At 35.3% G+C, this 12630-nt stretch overlaps 3 protein-coding genes across 3 annotated transcripts; 2 read left to right on the forward strand and 1 right to left on the reverse strand.

The window, feature by feature from the left end:
• Positions 1–1733: 1733 nt before the first annotated feature.
• Positions 1734–2669, forward strand: NCS54_00883400 (Abhydrolase-3 domain-containing protein; the record flags this gene model as incomplete). Its single annotated transcript, XM_053154202.1, has 1 exon — positions 1734–2669. One exon carries the CDS (start codon positions 1734–1736, stop codon positions 2667–2669), a length of 936 nt encoding a protein of 311 aa, XP_053010177.1.
• A 765-nt stretch (positions 2670–3434) lies between these two features.
• Positions 3435–5085, forward strand: NCS54_00883500 (MFS domain-containing protein; the record flags this gene model as incomplete). The annotated part of the gene is made up of 2 exons (XM_053154203.1): positions 3435–4101; positions 4157–5085. 2 exons carry the CDS (start codon positions 3435–3437, stop codon positions 5083–5085), a joined length of 1596 nt encoding a protein of 531 aa, XP_053010178.1.
• Positions 5086–6074: 989 nt separating this feature from the next.
• On the reverse strand, positions 6075–7871 carry NCS54_00883600 (MFS domain-containing protein; the record flags this gene model as incomplete). The annotated part of the gene is made up of 5 exons (XM_053154204.1): positions 7704–7871; positions 6884–7656; positions 6625–6830; positions 6391–6571; positions 6075–6330 (listed from the first exon to the last, which is right to left on the reverse strand). The coding sequence occupies exons 1-5, from the start codon at positions 7797–7799 to the stop codon at positions 6075–6077; spliced, it is 1512 nt and encodes a 503-aa protein (XP_053010179.1). The 5' UTR covers positions 7800–7871.
• Positions 7872–12630: the final 4759 nt, after the last annotated feature.

A 12630-nucleotide genomic window follows, 5' to 3' on the forward strand; every position in this document is an offset into this window, starting at 1 on the left:
TATATATAAGAGTTTAAAGAAATACCTTTTATATTATAAGGATAGCATAGATATATATATAAACTATATTTCTTAAAACCTAAGACTATCTTATAAATAATATTATATTTTAAATAATAAAAATAAGATATAACTTTAAAACTAAACTAATTAATCCTAGAAGTAAGAATATGGTAATTTTTTAGTAAAAGAAAAAATATTTAATTTTTTTTAATTATGTAGCCTAATATTATATTAATATTATAACAAAAGTAAGAATATAGGTTAAAGTTAATTACGTATAAGAGAAGTAGCTATGGTTATAAGAAATAGCCTTATAGATAAGACTAATAAAGAGGGGATATTATATTACAGCTTAGATATCCCTGGAGCTATATATTAAATAAGACCTTATAATAATTAATTAATCTAAGCTAGGGCTAAACTACTTATTTTAATAATTATAAATCATTATATATTACTTATTATAATCGTAGTAAATAACCTTATTTATTTTTGCCTTAGTAGCTTACTTAGTATATAAGATATATATATTATACTTTTTTATATAATAGCTATCTTAATTATTAATATAACTTAGTTATACTTAATACCTTTTAAGTATATTACTAGATATAATACCCCCTCTTATTTAAATATAACGCAGCTAATCTTTCTACTAATATAAACCTAGTATGACTAGTTTATCCCTTGGGAATATATATAATTATTATAAATAGCTTACTAGGGTCATAATAAGCTAAGTCAGCTTACTTATAATAATCTTAGTAAGTAATATATATTAATATATTACTATAAGAATAAGTAGTCTTATTTTCTTATTAAATTAGCTAGGTATAATAGAGCTATATTCTTATATAGTTAGGGCCTTATCCAGGGTTATAATATACAGTATAACTCTTACCTAAATCTAAAATTACTTTAAAATTTTTTAAATAATCTAATTAAAATTCTTATATACTAGGAATCTTATATATAGCTTACTAAGAAATCTTAAATATTTTAGTTATTTTTCTAGATTTCTTAAAAATTTAATAAGTAAGTTATTTAAAGATTCCTTATTTATATTATTTCCTTTTTAAATATTTATTAGATTTTTTAAAAATTTAAAAACATTATAAACTTATAATATTCTTAGTTAGATTAATAAAAACTCTCTTTTTAGGCTCATAGCTATTTTATAATAGCTTTTAGAAATTTAAGATTTCTAATTTTTAGATACACAATATGCTATAATACTTGCTATATATATATATTAGGCCTATTTTAATTAATAAATTCGAGATTACCTAGCTAGTAATTAAAGGCATATAACTACCCTTAGAGCTATTATATAGGGTCTAATCTGATAATTACTATTTTACATCCGCATCCAGGGGCAGATAGGGCGTGCGCCCTGTGCTTGACCTTATGAAAGAAGCCGACCAGAATTTAAGAACTGCCGTACCTCGGCAATTTCCCCGCACTTAAGAAAGCCACCACTTGATTTCCCCGCGTTCCGTCATTTCCGATCTATAGGAGCGTTCGTAGCCCATGATTTATTATAGGCCCTGTTTTATGTCTGAATTAGACGACACAGTGATTTTATTTGGATCTCCACGGTGGAGGCACCTCCACTCGCCCATTGCAACATTCGGTTGGCCGTCTTAATATCGCCCATCTCCCATTTTTCAGTCCTGGTATCATCAATAATTGTTCATTCCAATTACCTTCTCTCAATCCCCCTCGAAACCATGGTCCAGATTGGCTTCTTCCGCTACCTCCGCCTCAAAGTCACCGTTGTTTTGATGCGACTCATCACGTGGTGGCGACAACCCAAAGCGAATCTCTCTCTACCAACTGGCCTCGAGCGAAAAGCAATTCGCATTCCGTCGCGTGATCCAGCTCGCTTTATTAATGGATGGCTCTACTCACCATCTGCTGACGGCATCCCTTCGTCGGCTACAAAGAAGCCCATCATTGTGAACTGGCACGGGAGCGGGTTCGTTCTTCCAAGTCTGGGTAGCGACCACGACTTTTGCGCTCGCGTTGCAATAGAGACTGGTTTTGTCGTGTTGGATGCGGATTACCGCAAGGGGCCCGAGGTGCCATTCCCTGGAGCCGTTCATGATGCCGAGGACACCTTGAAATGGGTAGCAAGCCAGCATCAAGAGTTCGACCTTGAACGCGTGGCTGTCTCGGGATTTAGTGCCGGCGCAAACTTGGCTTTGGTGGCATCATCGTACTTGAAAGAGAGTTATCCCACCCTCAATATTCAAGTCACCGTCGCAATATATCCTCCTGTGGACCTGTCTATTGATCCCGAAGCGAAAACCGTCCCTCATCCTATACGACCAATTCCAGCAGCTGTGGCGCGTATATTCGACGCGTGCTACATCCCAGACAACTCATTGCGATCAGATCCTCGCATTTCCCCTACATTTGCGGATCCTACACTTTTCCCCGAGGTGGTTGTTATTTTGACCTGCAGCGGAGACACTTTGGCGCCAGAGGGAAACGCGATGGCCGCTAAGCTTCAGAATGGAAAACGCCGGGTGATTAATCAGACTTTGGAGGGTGTTGGCCATGCATTTGACAAGGGTGTTCGCGAAGGAACCCATGAATGGGAACAGCGGGAACTGGCGTACTCAACATCCATAAGAGAGCTCAAATCCGGACTAGGCGTGTAGCTGACGGACTCACAAGACGATTGATCGAGGGACGAAGCGCGTCTTAGAAGATAGGGCATCAACTTCAAGCTGGAAGATGGATGGATTGATTCACCGGGGACATTGGAAAGGTCCATCAGGTGTTGTGTCAAAGTGCTGCTCCTTGTCCGTTCATGAAGAACATACCCTACCGTAATAATCTACGCCTAGAGAAACCCTAGAAGTACCTGTCGCTTGGTACGGGAGCATGACTAGCTGGCGACCGGGCAGAAGGTCCCTCGGTGAATCGGGCAATGAATGGCTCTTAATTTCTATTTGTCTAACAGGCCTATTACTTTTTTCTAAATACCCCTTTTTCATCTGTAAATTCTCCCACTAGTATGTCAGAGCAACAAATTCCCAACTCGGCTTTACCATGCCCCGGACCTTGATGAACAGGACGAAAGCATTGTAGCGGTTCTGTTGTTCCACAAAATCGCAAGCAAAGGGTTTTCATTGCCCTTTCACCGTTTAACCCGAGTTGGTTAGGCGCCGTTATCACTAAAATAATCGTTTCGCTCAGACGTCGCCACTTAATACACATCTGTGACGTCAACAAGCTCTAATCGATCCGTTGCGCAGAAGGGTAATACGTCACGCGACACACCACGAACCTGCTTGCGATAATTATTTAATAAGCTCTGATTTGTCTCTGATCCTCGTTCGAAATATTGCTGAAGTCACAATATAAGTTGCTTATGATTCTAAGGATTCTTTCTTTGTCCTTTTATTACAAGTGCCTTCACTATGTGGTCCTTCGTACAACGCCGCCAGATCGCCAAACAGGTGAAGCTTGACCTCGGAAAAGACCCAGCGTACCTTGAGAAAGGTAGAACGTTGGGTCAACGAGAACGACGCAAACCTTCGCCCACTACCGAGGGACATCCCGAGAAACAGAGCCGCCAAGACAGCCATGGACAAGGAGACCATGACTTCATCCCAGTGCGCAGTGAGGGAGACCATGACCCTCTAAATCCATTGAACTGGACAGTCCTCGAGAGAACCAAGACCATGTTTATCTTATGCTTCCTAATCATTACCCAAGCATGGGCTGGTGCGGCAGAGTCGATGGGTAACTTGGCCGCCAGCCAAGAATTCCATGTCAGCAAAGTTGCCGAGAACTTGGCAACAGCCGTTTATCTCTTCGGCGTTGGAACTGGCGCCCTCTTTGTTGGTCCAATTTCAGAAACCGTGGGGAGAAACCCAACCTATCTAGTGGCAACTTTTTGCTTCCTTTGCTTCGTCCTCGGGTCTGCGCTGACGCCCACATTCGGTGGACAAGTCGTATGCCGATATTTTGTGGGATTATCTGCTAGTGCTACGCTCACCATCAACGGTGTAAGCGTGAACGACCAGTTCCGGCCGGTCAAGAGAGCCTTGGTCTTCCCAATTGTTGCTTGGGCGAACGTGGCAGGTAAGCCAGGCTTGACTTGAAGTTTTTTGAAACCTTGGTTCGCTGACTGCCTTAGCCCCAGTCATCGCGCCCGTGGCAGGCGGTTGGATTGTCTCTAACCCAAAACTCGGCTGGCGCTGGACCGAGTGGGTGACGTTGATTATCTCTGGCGCAGCTTTCCTCGTCGCGTTACTATTTCTCCCAGAGACGTACTTCCCGCTTTTGCTGGACTGGAAGGCAAAGGAACTTCGACGTCTCACTGGAGACGAACGTTACTCTTCGGACCATTCACAGAAAGCGTCATTTTGGAAGCAACTACGGCAGACTCTGCCGCTCCCCATGACTTTCTTCCGTACCGAGCCAGTCATCATTGTTCTCGGGTTATACCTGATCCTGCTCTACATTCTACTTTTCACTTTCCTCTCGGGGTTCGACTACATCTTCAAAGAAACCTACGGCTTATCTCCTGGTCTCCAAGGCTCCTGTTTTGCCTCTATCGCCGCGGGCTCAACTGCATTCGCCTTTTGCACTCCCGGCCTGTATAGTTGGGCACGTTGGCATACAGAATTCGTCCAAGGGGCCCCCTTGAAACCAGAATTCAGACTGTGGCCTGCAATAGTTACTGCCCCATTGCTTCCAGTTTCTTTATTCTGGCTCGGCTGGAGTAACTACCCTACTATATCGAAATGGAGCGGTCTCGGCGCTTGTTTTGTGTTTGGCGTCGTGTTGACGGCTGTTTATGTTAGCAGCTATGAGTACATAACTGATAGCTACCGAGATCATTCGGCGATTGCGCTTGCGAGCATCACGATGGCGCGGTACTTGATTGCAGGTGGTATGGTCATGGCGGCACGTCCTATGTATGAGGGAATCGGAGTTCACTGGACTATGACTCTCTTGGGTTGCATTGCTGTTTTGTTAACACCAGCACCGCTTCTGTTTAGGTTGTACGGACCCAAGCTTCGGAAGAAGAGTCCCTACGCAATGACAGAAACGCACCTATAAATCTACTTTATCATTGGCTTGGGAGGCTGCAAAACGAGCTTTTCGTTATGTTACCAGCCGTGATTGCGTGATATACTACACTCAGCCTCCAGTTATTAACATAACAGCTAATTTCTAGTAAATCTCTAGCACATCATAGCGTCATATCCCAATGCCCTCCGATAATAACAACCTCGCAAGCGTCGCAGGCACCATGAACGCATGGCTCCAATCTATGAGCCAGTGGCGCCCTGGGAGAGGGTCAAAGGACTGACTGTTCCACGGAGACCGCATTATCAAGCCTCCCAGGGACTAGAATTCACTTAGTTGACTTGGAAATCATGCCCCTACTAGATAACGAACCAGATAGCCACAAGCATTGCATAAGTCCAAGCCACGACTCAGACAACCAGAGCCAAGCAAATACAATGGGGGTTTCAGCCTGTGGGAGTTGGCCCGTACGATAGTCAAGTTGAACATGCAGATTCATCGCCTAGCCAGGCTATTCAATTCTCTAGTTGCTAAATTGTCATGTTATATGAAGCACATAGTGCTTATACCATGGCCAAAATACCTCTGCCGACCATCGCCTCAGCCTACTCAGCCCTACCATGATCTGCAACATGCCAAGCGGCGTCATGGTTGAGCCAAACGATGCACTGGCCCAAAGTGTCTATCTTTGAGGGATCAGTGTAGTTTCTATGGCAATATGTTCTTGATTATAGTTGAAACTCGGCCTTTGATGGGTTAATTGAGCCAGAAGATCGTAGTTTCTATGGATTAATGTGGTGCCCCTGAAGACACGTCACTCAGTGGTCTATTTTCCTAAAAACGACAGTGATGATATAAGATGTGGAAGTGATGGAATGAGGGAGGAGCAACGCAGCCCGATTTTTCAGAATGTACGCACTTCGCCAGAGAGCGGGGAATTATCAACATCATGTCATATTCAATACTGTAACTATCCCCCTCATGTAACGACTAACACCTACCTCTAAATAGTACACCTCTTACGCCTTATCTGCAATACTTTCGTTCTTGCGGATCCCAGTATCAGTCTTTTGCGAGGCAGTATCCTCAATGACACCATTCAGTATCGCAGAGCCTTCAAACCTCGTGTTGATCTCTTCAAGCTCTAGTCCCTTGGTCTCAACAAAGGTAAAGTAAGCAATAATGAGGAACGCAAAGTTCCAGGATGCGTTGATGAAATAAAACTTCCAGCCCAGATCAGCCATAGCATAGGCCATGGCGAAGGAGGCGAGAAGGCTTGAGGCATTCGTCAGCTTATGTCAGGAATTTGAGACTTGTTAAATAGTCACAACTTACCCAAACCCAGAATCGAGCATGCGGAAGATAGCAATGCCTGTAGCACGGAGCTTGAAGGGTGACACCTCTGTTGGGTACACACTTGTCATGGGCGTGATGGAGAAGGCGTAGAAGCCCTGAAAGACAAAAATGACAGCAATGGTGCCATAAATCCCCGAGGTATTGGTGCTCTCACCATACCCTATGGACACGGCTGTCAGGGCCATATTTGACCGACCAGATGAAAGGACTCACGTTTGATAAGACCGCCGATCAACAGCAGCGTTGCTGTCATACCGCCGACACCGATAAACGTCTGGATTCTGCGACCAAGGACGTCGAGCATGAAACTGCCAAAAATGGCTACAGCAAAAGACCAGCAGTTGATGATGACCTGTACTTGTGTTTGGGTGACCGGATTTGTGATGCCAGCTTGGCTGAGTATCTTTGTCAGGTAGAAACTAGACATAATTGTCAGCGACCCAGGTACGTCGCATTAAAAGTCTCTACTCACGAGATGATAAAGTTGCCAAACATGTTAAGCATAGGACCGAAGCTGCAAAGAATTGCAAGTCTCCGCCTGTTCGCCTTGGTTGCGATAATCTCTCTCCATGGATTGCGAGGATACTCCGCCGCCTCACGGACAATAGTGGCCCTGACCTCGCGTAGCTGCTTCTCTGCTTCCTGCAAGTCCACATTGGTCTTGCCTTGCATGATGATCAAAACTTCTAGGGCCTCCTGGTTCCGGTCATGTGCAATCAGCCAGCGAGGAGACTCCGGCACAAACGGAACAATGAGGACAGCCAGCGCGCTGGGGACGAACTGAAGTAGAGAAGGCAGCCGCCATGCCCAAGTGCTCTGGATGTTCTGACTGCCGTAATTAACAATGGCCGAAGCAAGGCTGCCAACGTAGTAGCAGGAAAAGAAGAGTCCCAGAACGGGCGCACGTCGGTGAGGCGGAAGCAGCTCACCGAGCAGCGTCGGTGCAGCTCCATTGCTAATTGCAGAGCCGACACCGACGATAAACCTCGCAATGACAAACATGGGAACATTCTGGGAGGCAGCCTGCAGGATAATGCCGACAACACTGACGGCTGAGGCGACGTAGATGGCACGTCGACGACCAAAGTAGTCTGGGACAGGCTGCATGAGAAAGGCACCAAAGATGCCTCCTATCCACATGGCAGCATTGTTGAGACCCTCGGTAGCGGTGTTGAGATGGAAGTACTCTGAGTAAGAGGGCAAGATCAACAACCCATTCATGACAGACGAATCATATCCGAGGGTCTTGACAATCATTAGCAAGAGATTATATAGTAGTTCGGTTGACTTACTGCCGAATTGACAATAGTGACAGCGAGTAGCAGGGGCATTAAAACCCTATGGTCCGCAGGCACCAGCCTGGAGACATGTTTTCGCCCAAAGCCCATCCTCGCAGTGTTGGCGGTAACTGAACTTGGCGGAAGAAGAGTTGATGGTAGAGCTAGAGACTTAGGAGTTAGTCTTTTGCAGCCTGCGGAGATCCGAACACCAGAAGCAGGGTTATTAGAAGTATCTTATACCTCACAAGCATGACTGTTCCTATCTGTAATTTCTTATCGGCTATTGGCTACAAGGGGCGTCATTATCTCTGGGGTAGAGATAGAGTCTTATCTGGCAGATGCTTTTCCGCATCCGGAGTAGATCTCGGGGGAACCCCACAGACCCTGGCGAAGCTTGGGTGAGCTCGGGCGAGCTCGCCCACTAAGCCCCACCCCCCAGAAACCGCGCGCCCCCAGAAACCGCGTACCTTTTTCCCCACCAACACATCAATCTTCAATTATCTTCAGACCGCGATTTCTCATATAATATTAAAGCTATTGTGATAATTCTTATATTTTTAGAATCCCTATGCCGAATTATACTAAAATCGATATTTAAAACGCTCTTTAGGAAGTCCGCGAAGGCGTGGCCATGCGGATTACTGCTAGGCGACATAGCATACCAGAGTTAACCCTCCGTGGCCATATTTCTGGCTCTTAAAGTTATACCATAAGTTATAAATACCTCTAAAAGCTCTCAGTAGAGTAGGAATAGCACCTCGCTACTTAGATTATAGCCTAAGATAACCTTAGCTTTGCCCTAAGCTACGCCTAAGTTATTAACTTTGCGGGCTATATCGCTAGACTTAATAGTAATAAAAAACTTATTAGGATTTATTAGATAGAGAGTTTTTTATGCTATAATAAAGATATAAAGATATTATAAGGTTAAAGACTTAATTTAATATAATTTAATAAAGTAATTATTAAGAATTTTAAGAGTTTTTTTTTTTTATTTTATTATATTAATTATTAAAAATATTAAGCTAGAAAACTATTATAATATAAATAAAATAAGTATTATAAAGGGACTTAGATATAATAGTCTTATATTAAGAAGGGTAAAGAAGAATTATATAATTATTTAAAACCCTAGTATGATAATTATATATATTCCTAAGGGATAAACTAGTTATGCTAGGTTTATATTAGTAGATAAAGTAGTCGCGCTATGCTTAAATAATAGGGGATATTATATCTAGTAATATACTTAAAGGTATTAAGTATAACTAAGTTATATTAATAGCTAAGGTAGCTATTATATAAGAAAATATAAATAAATATATTTTATATACTTATAGTTAATTTTTAGATTAATATTTTCTTAGTTTAATTTAAGGTAAGACTAATATTTTTAATATTTAATCCTTAGATTAATATAAATAACCTTTAGTCCCTTTAGTCTTTACTTAATTAAAGTATTTCTATTATATTTCTTTATTTAACTTATATTATAGCTATAATATAAGGTTTTCCTTTTATTAATTTTATCTTTAAGATTAGTTTTAGTAATTAAGTATTTATAATAAATAGCTTTAATTTATAAAAATCTCTTTTTATTAATATAATATTAAGCTAAGTTTCTAAGTATATTTTTTTATAAAAACTTTTTAAAATATAAAGTCTTTTTACTTATATTAAGGCTTTTAGTTTTAAAATTATATCTTATATTTATTATTTTTATTAGGGCTTATCTTATAAGGTAATTTCTAATTATTTTAATTATTACTTTAATTATATTAATATAAAGGTTATATATAATAGAGCTAATATAGCTTCCTTCTATAAGTATATATTAATATTTTTTTATAGCTATTAGCTAATCTTTTATAATTATAAAAAATATTTAGGAGTATAAATATCTAGAAGATAAGGAGGCTAAGGTAGAGGCTACCTTAGAAGAGGTAATAATTAAGCTTACTTATATTTAGAAATAAAAAAAATTACTTAAAGCGCATAGTAATAAGGCCTTTAAGCGCGGCTTATATACCTTAAAGAAATTAAGTAAGCTCTGCGAGGAGTTATCTACTATTATAGAGGTATATTTTTTTAGGGCTATTAATTTAATTAATTAAAATATTATTAATCTTAATAAGCTTATACTTAGTATTATTAATAGAAATTTTTTAGAAGGTATTATATATTAATAAAATACTCTAGGGGTTTTTATATATTTTCTAAGTCTAAGTAGCCTTTTTATTTAATAAAATATATTATTTTATTATTAATTCTATTTATATTAAGAATAATTTCTATAATATATTCTTTTAATTTATTAATCTTAGTTTCTAGTTTATTTTTAGTTTTAATTTAAATAATATTTTTTATTAATTTAAATAATAAAATATAAATAATTAAATAAAGTTTAATTTTTAATAATAAGTCTAGTTTATAGTTATTTTCTAAGATTTTTTATTTAATTTTATATAATTTAATATATTTATAGTTAAGTTTTTTATTTTATTATTTTATTTTAATATTTTTTATTATAAATTAAATTATATCTCTCTCTAAGAAAATTAGTTTCTTAATTTTCTTTTTATTAATATAATTTATTATCTTATTTCTAATAAATTTAAGTTTTATTTTTATTTCTTTATATAGGTTTTTTAATTAATTATTAATAAAAATTACTTTAGGGTTAATAATTATATCTCTTATTTATTAATAAATATCTAAGGTAAATTTAAAATTAATATAAGCTAGTATAATCTTTATGCTTTTATTTATAGTTATATTATAGGCTAGCTATATAGCTAGTAGCTTCTTAACCTAGTTAGTTTATTTATAGTTAATATAGTATTAAAGGTATTATTTTAATATTTAGTTTATATATTTAATTTATTTATTTATTTTCTTATAATATATAATAGAGAGTTTATAATTAATTCTTAAGTATCCTATAAGGCTTTGCTAGAATTTTAAAATAAATAATAATCCTTAGTTTATAATAATTTTAAATAGTATATTATATATCTTAGTAATATAAAAGTAAAAAAAGTAAGTAAATTCTTTTATTATTATTAATTCTCTATAAGGTATAAAATAAGAAAATTTTATAAGTCTATTTATAATAATAAAAATATTATTATAAAAGTTTCTAGTAACTAGTTTTCTTAATAGAGGTAATTTAATAATAAAATCTATAATAATAAAGTCCTATAATTATTATATAACTAAGAGTAATTATAGTTTCTTATAAGGTTTATAGTATTATGCCTTAGTTTTTATATAAAAGTTATATTATTTAGTAATTATTATAATTATTTTTTTTATATTAAAAAAAATAAATATTATTTTAATTTATTCTAGGGTTTTATTAATTCCTTAGTATTTATATAATAGGTAGCTATATATTTTATATATAAGTCTATAGCATAGTTTATCTAGGACTTATTATTTATTAGTTTTTTTATTATCTAGGAGTTATTTATTATATTACTAGATTTATTCTAGGAGTAGATTACCTTATTCTATAGTATAGGTAGCTATATTAACTTAATAAGGTATCTCTATAACTCTATTTTATTTATAGATTAATAGTCTTTATATTAATAATTAGTAGTATTTCTTATATTTATATATCTTCCCTTATATTTTACTTTTAAGGTTATAATTATTATAGTATTATTATATAGCTCGAGTAGTTTCTTTTAGGTTACTATAGTATATAACTTAGTAATAATAATAATTAAAGATAGGTTAGAGTGCTTTATTAGGGATAAAGATCTTCCCTTTATAGGTCTAAACTCTATTACTTTATTATTAGTATCTTAGTATATAATTAATAAAGTCTATAACTAGTTATTTATGTTTTCTAATAAATATAAGGTATTTTAATAAGGGTATTAGTTTTTATATTTACCTAATAAACTTCTACTTAAGGTATCTTTTTATAGTAAAATATAATAGTTATTTTTTAACTTTAATCTTTCTAATATCTAAGTTAAGTTATTAGCTAATAATATTAGCTTAGTTATTTTTTATTTTTTTAATATAGATAATAATATAATTAAATTCTAAAAAGTATTTAATATATTATAATTATTATTTACTAAGTTCTTAAGTATTTATAAAATAAGTAATATTCTTATAATTTATATATATCTTAATTTAATATTTATTTCTAAGGAGGTAATACTAGAATTCCTTAAAAGTATTAGTAATTATAAGAAATTCTTTATTATAGATAGGGTAATTAAATTCTATTTTATATAGCTTATAGAAATAAAATATAATAAGGTATAAAAGTCCTTTATTATCTTATTACTTAATCTAAGCTCTTAGTATAAAGTTAGAGGTATTTATTTTAAGTTTTATTAATTAGGATAGGTTAAATATCTTAAATATTAGTTTACTTAGAATAAGTTCTTTAATTATATAAAAGGCTTTTTATACTTTATTCCTAAATATAAATATCTTATCTTTCTTTATAAAATTAATTAATAATACTCTAATATTTCTAAATTATTTAAGAAATTTATAGTAATAATTAGTAAAACCAAGAAAGGCTTATATTTCCTTAATATTAATTAGTTTTTTCTAGTCCTTAATTACTAAGACCTTCTTAAGGTCTATATATATCTTATTATAAGAGATAATATATCTAAGAAATTCTACCTCTAAGGCATAAAACTTACTTTTCTTAAGTTTTATTAATAAATTAGTATCTTATAGTATTTATAATACCTTATAGATATATTTTATATATTTTTTTTTTATTTTAAAGAAGATAAGGATATTATTTAAGTAATATATAATAAATATATCTAAGTATTCTTATAGTATATTATTAATTATTTATTAAAATATAATAGGTATATTAATAAGTCTAAAAGGTAAAATAAGGTACTTAAATAGTCTATACTTAGTATAAAAAGTAGTTTTTTATTTATATTTT

Source organism: Fusarium falciforme, chromosome 7 (genome assembly GCF_026873545.1).
Source record: "Fusarium falciforme chromosome 7, complete sequence".
NCBI lineage: Eukaryota > Fungi > Ascomycota > Sordariomycetes > Hypocreales > Nectriaceae > Fusarium > Fusarium falciforme.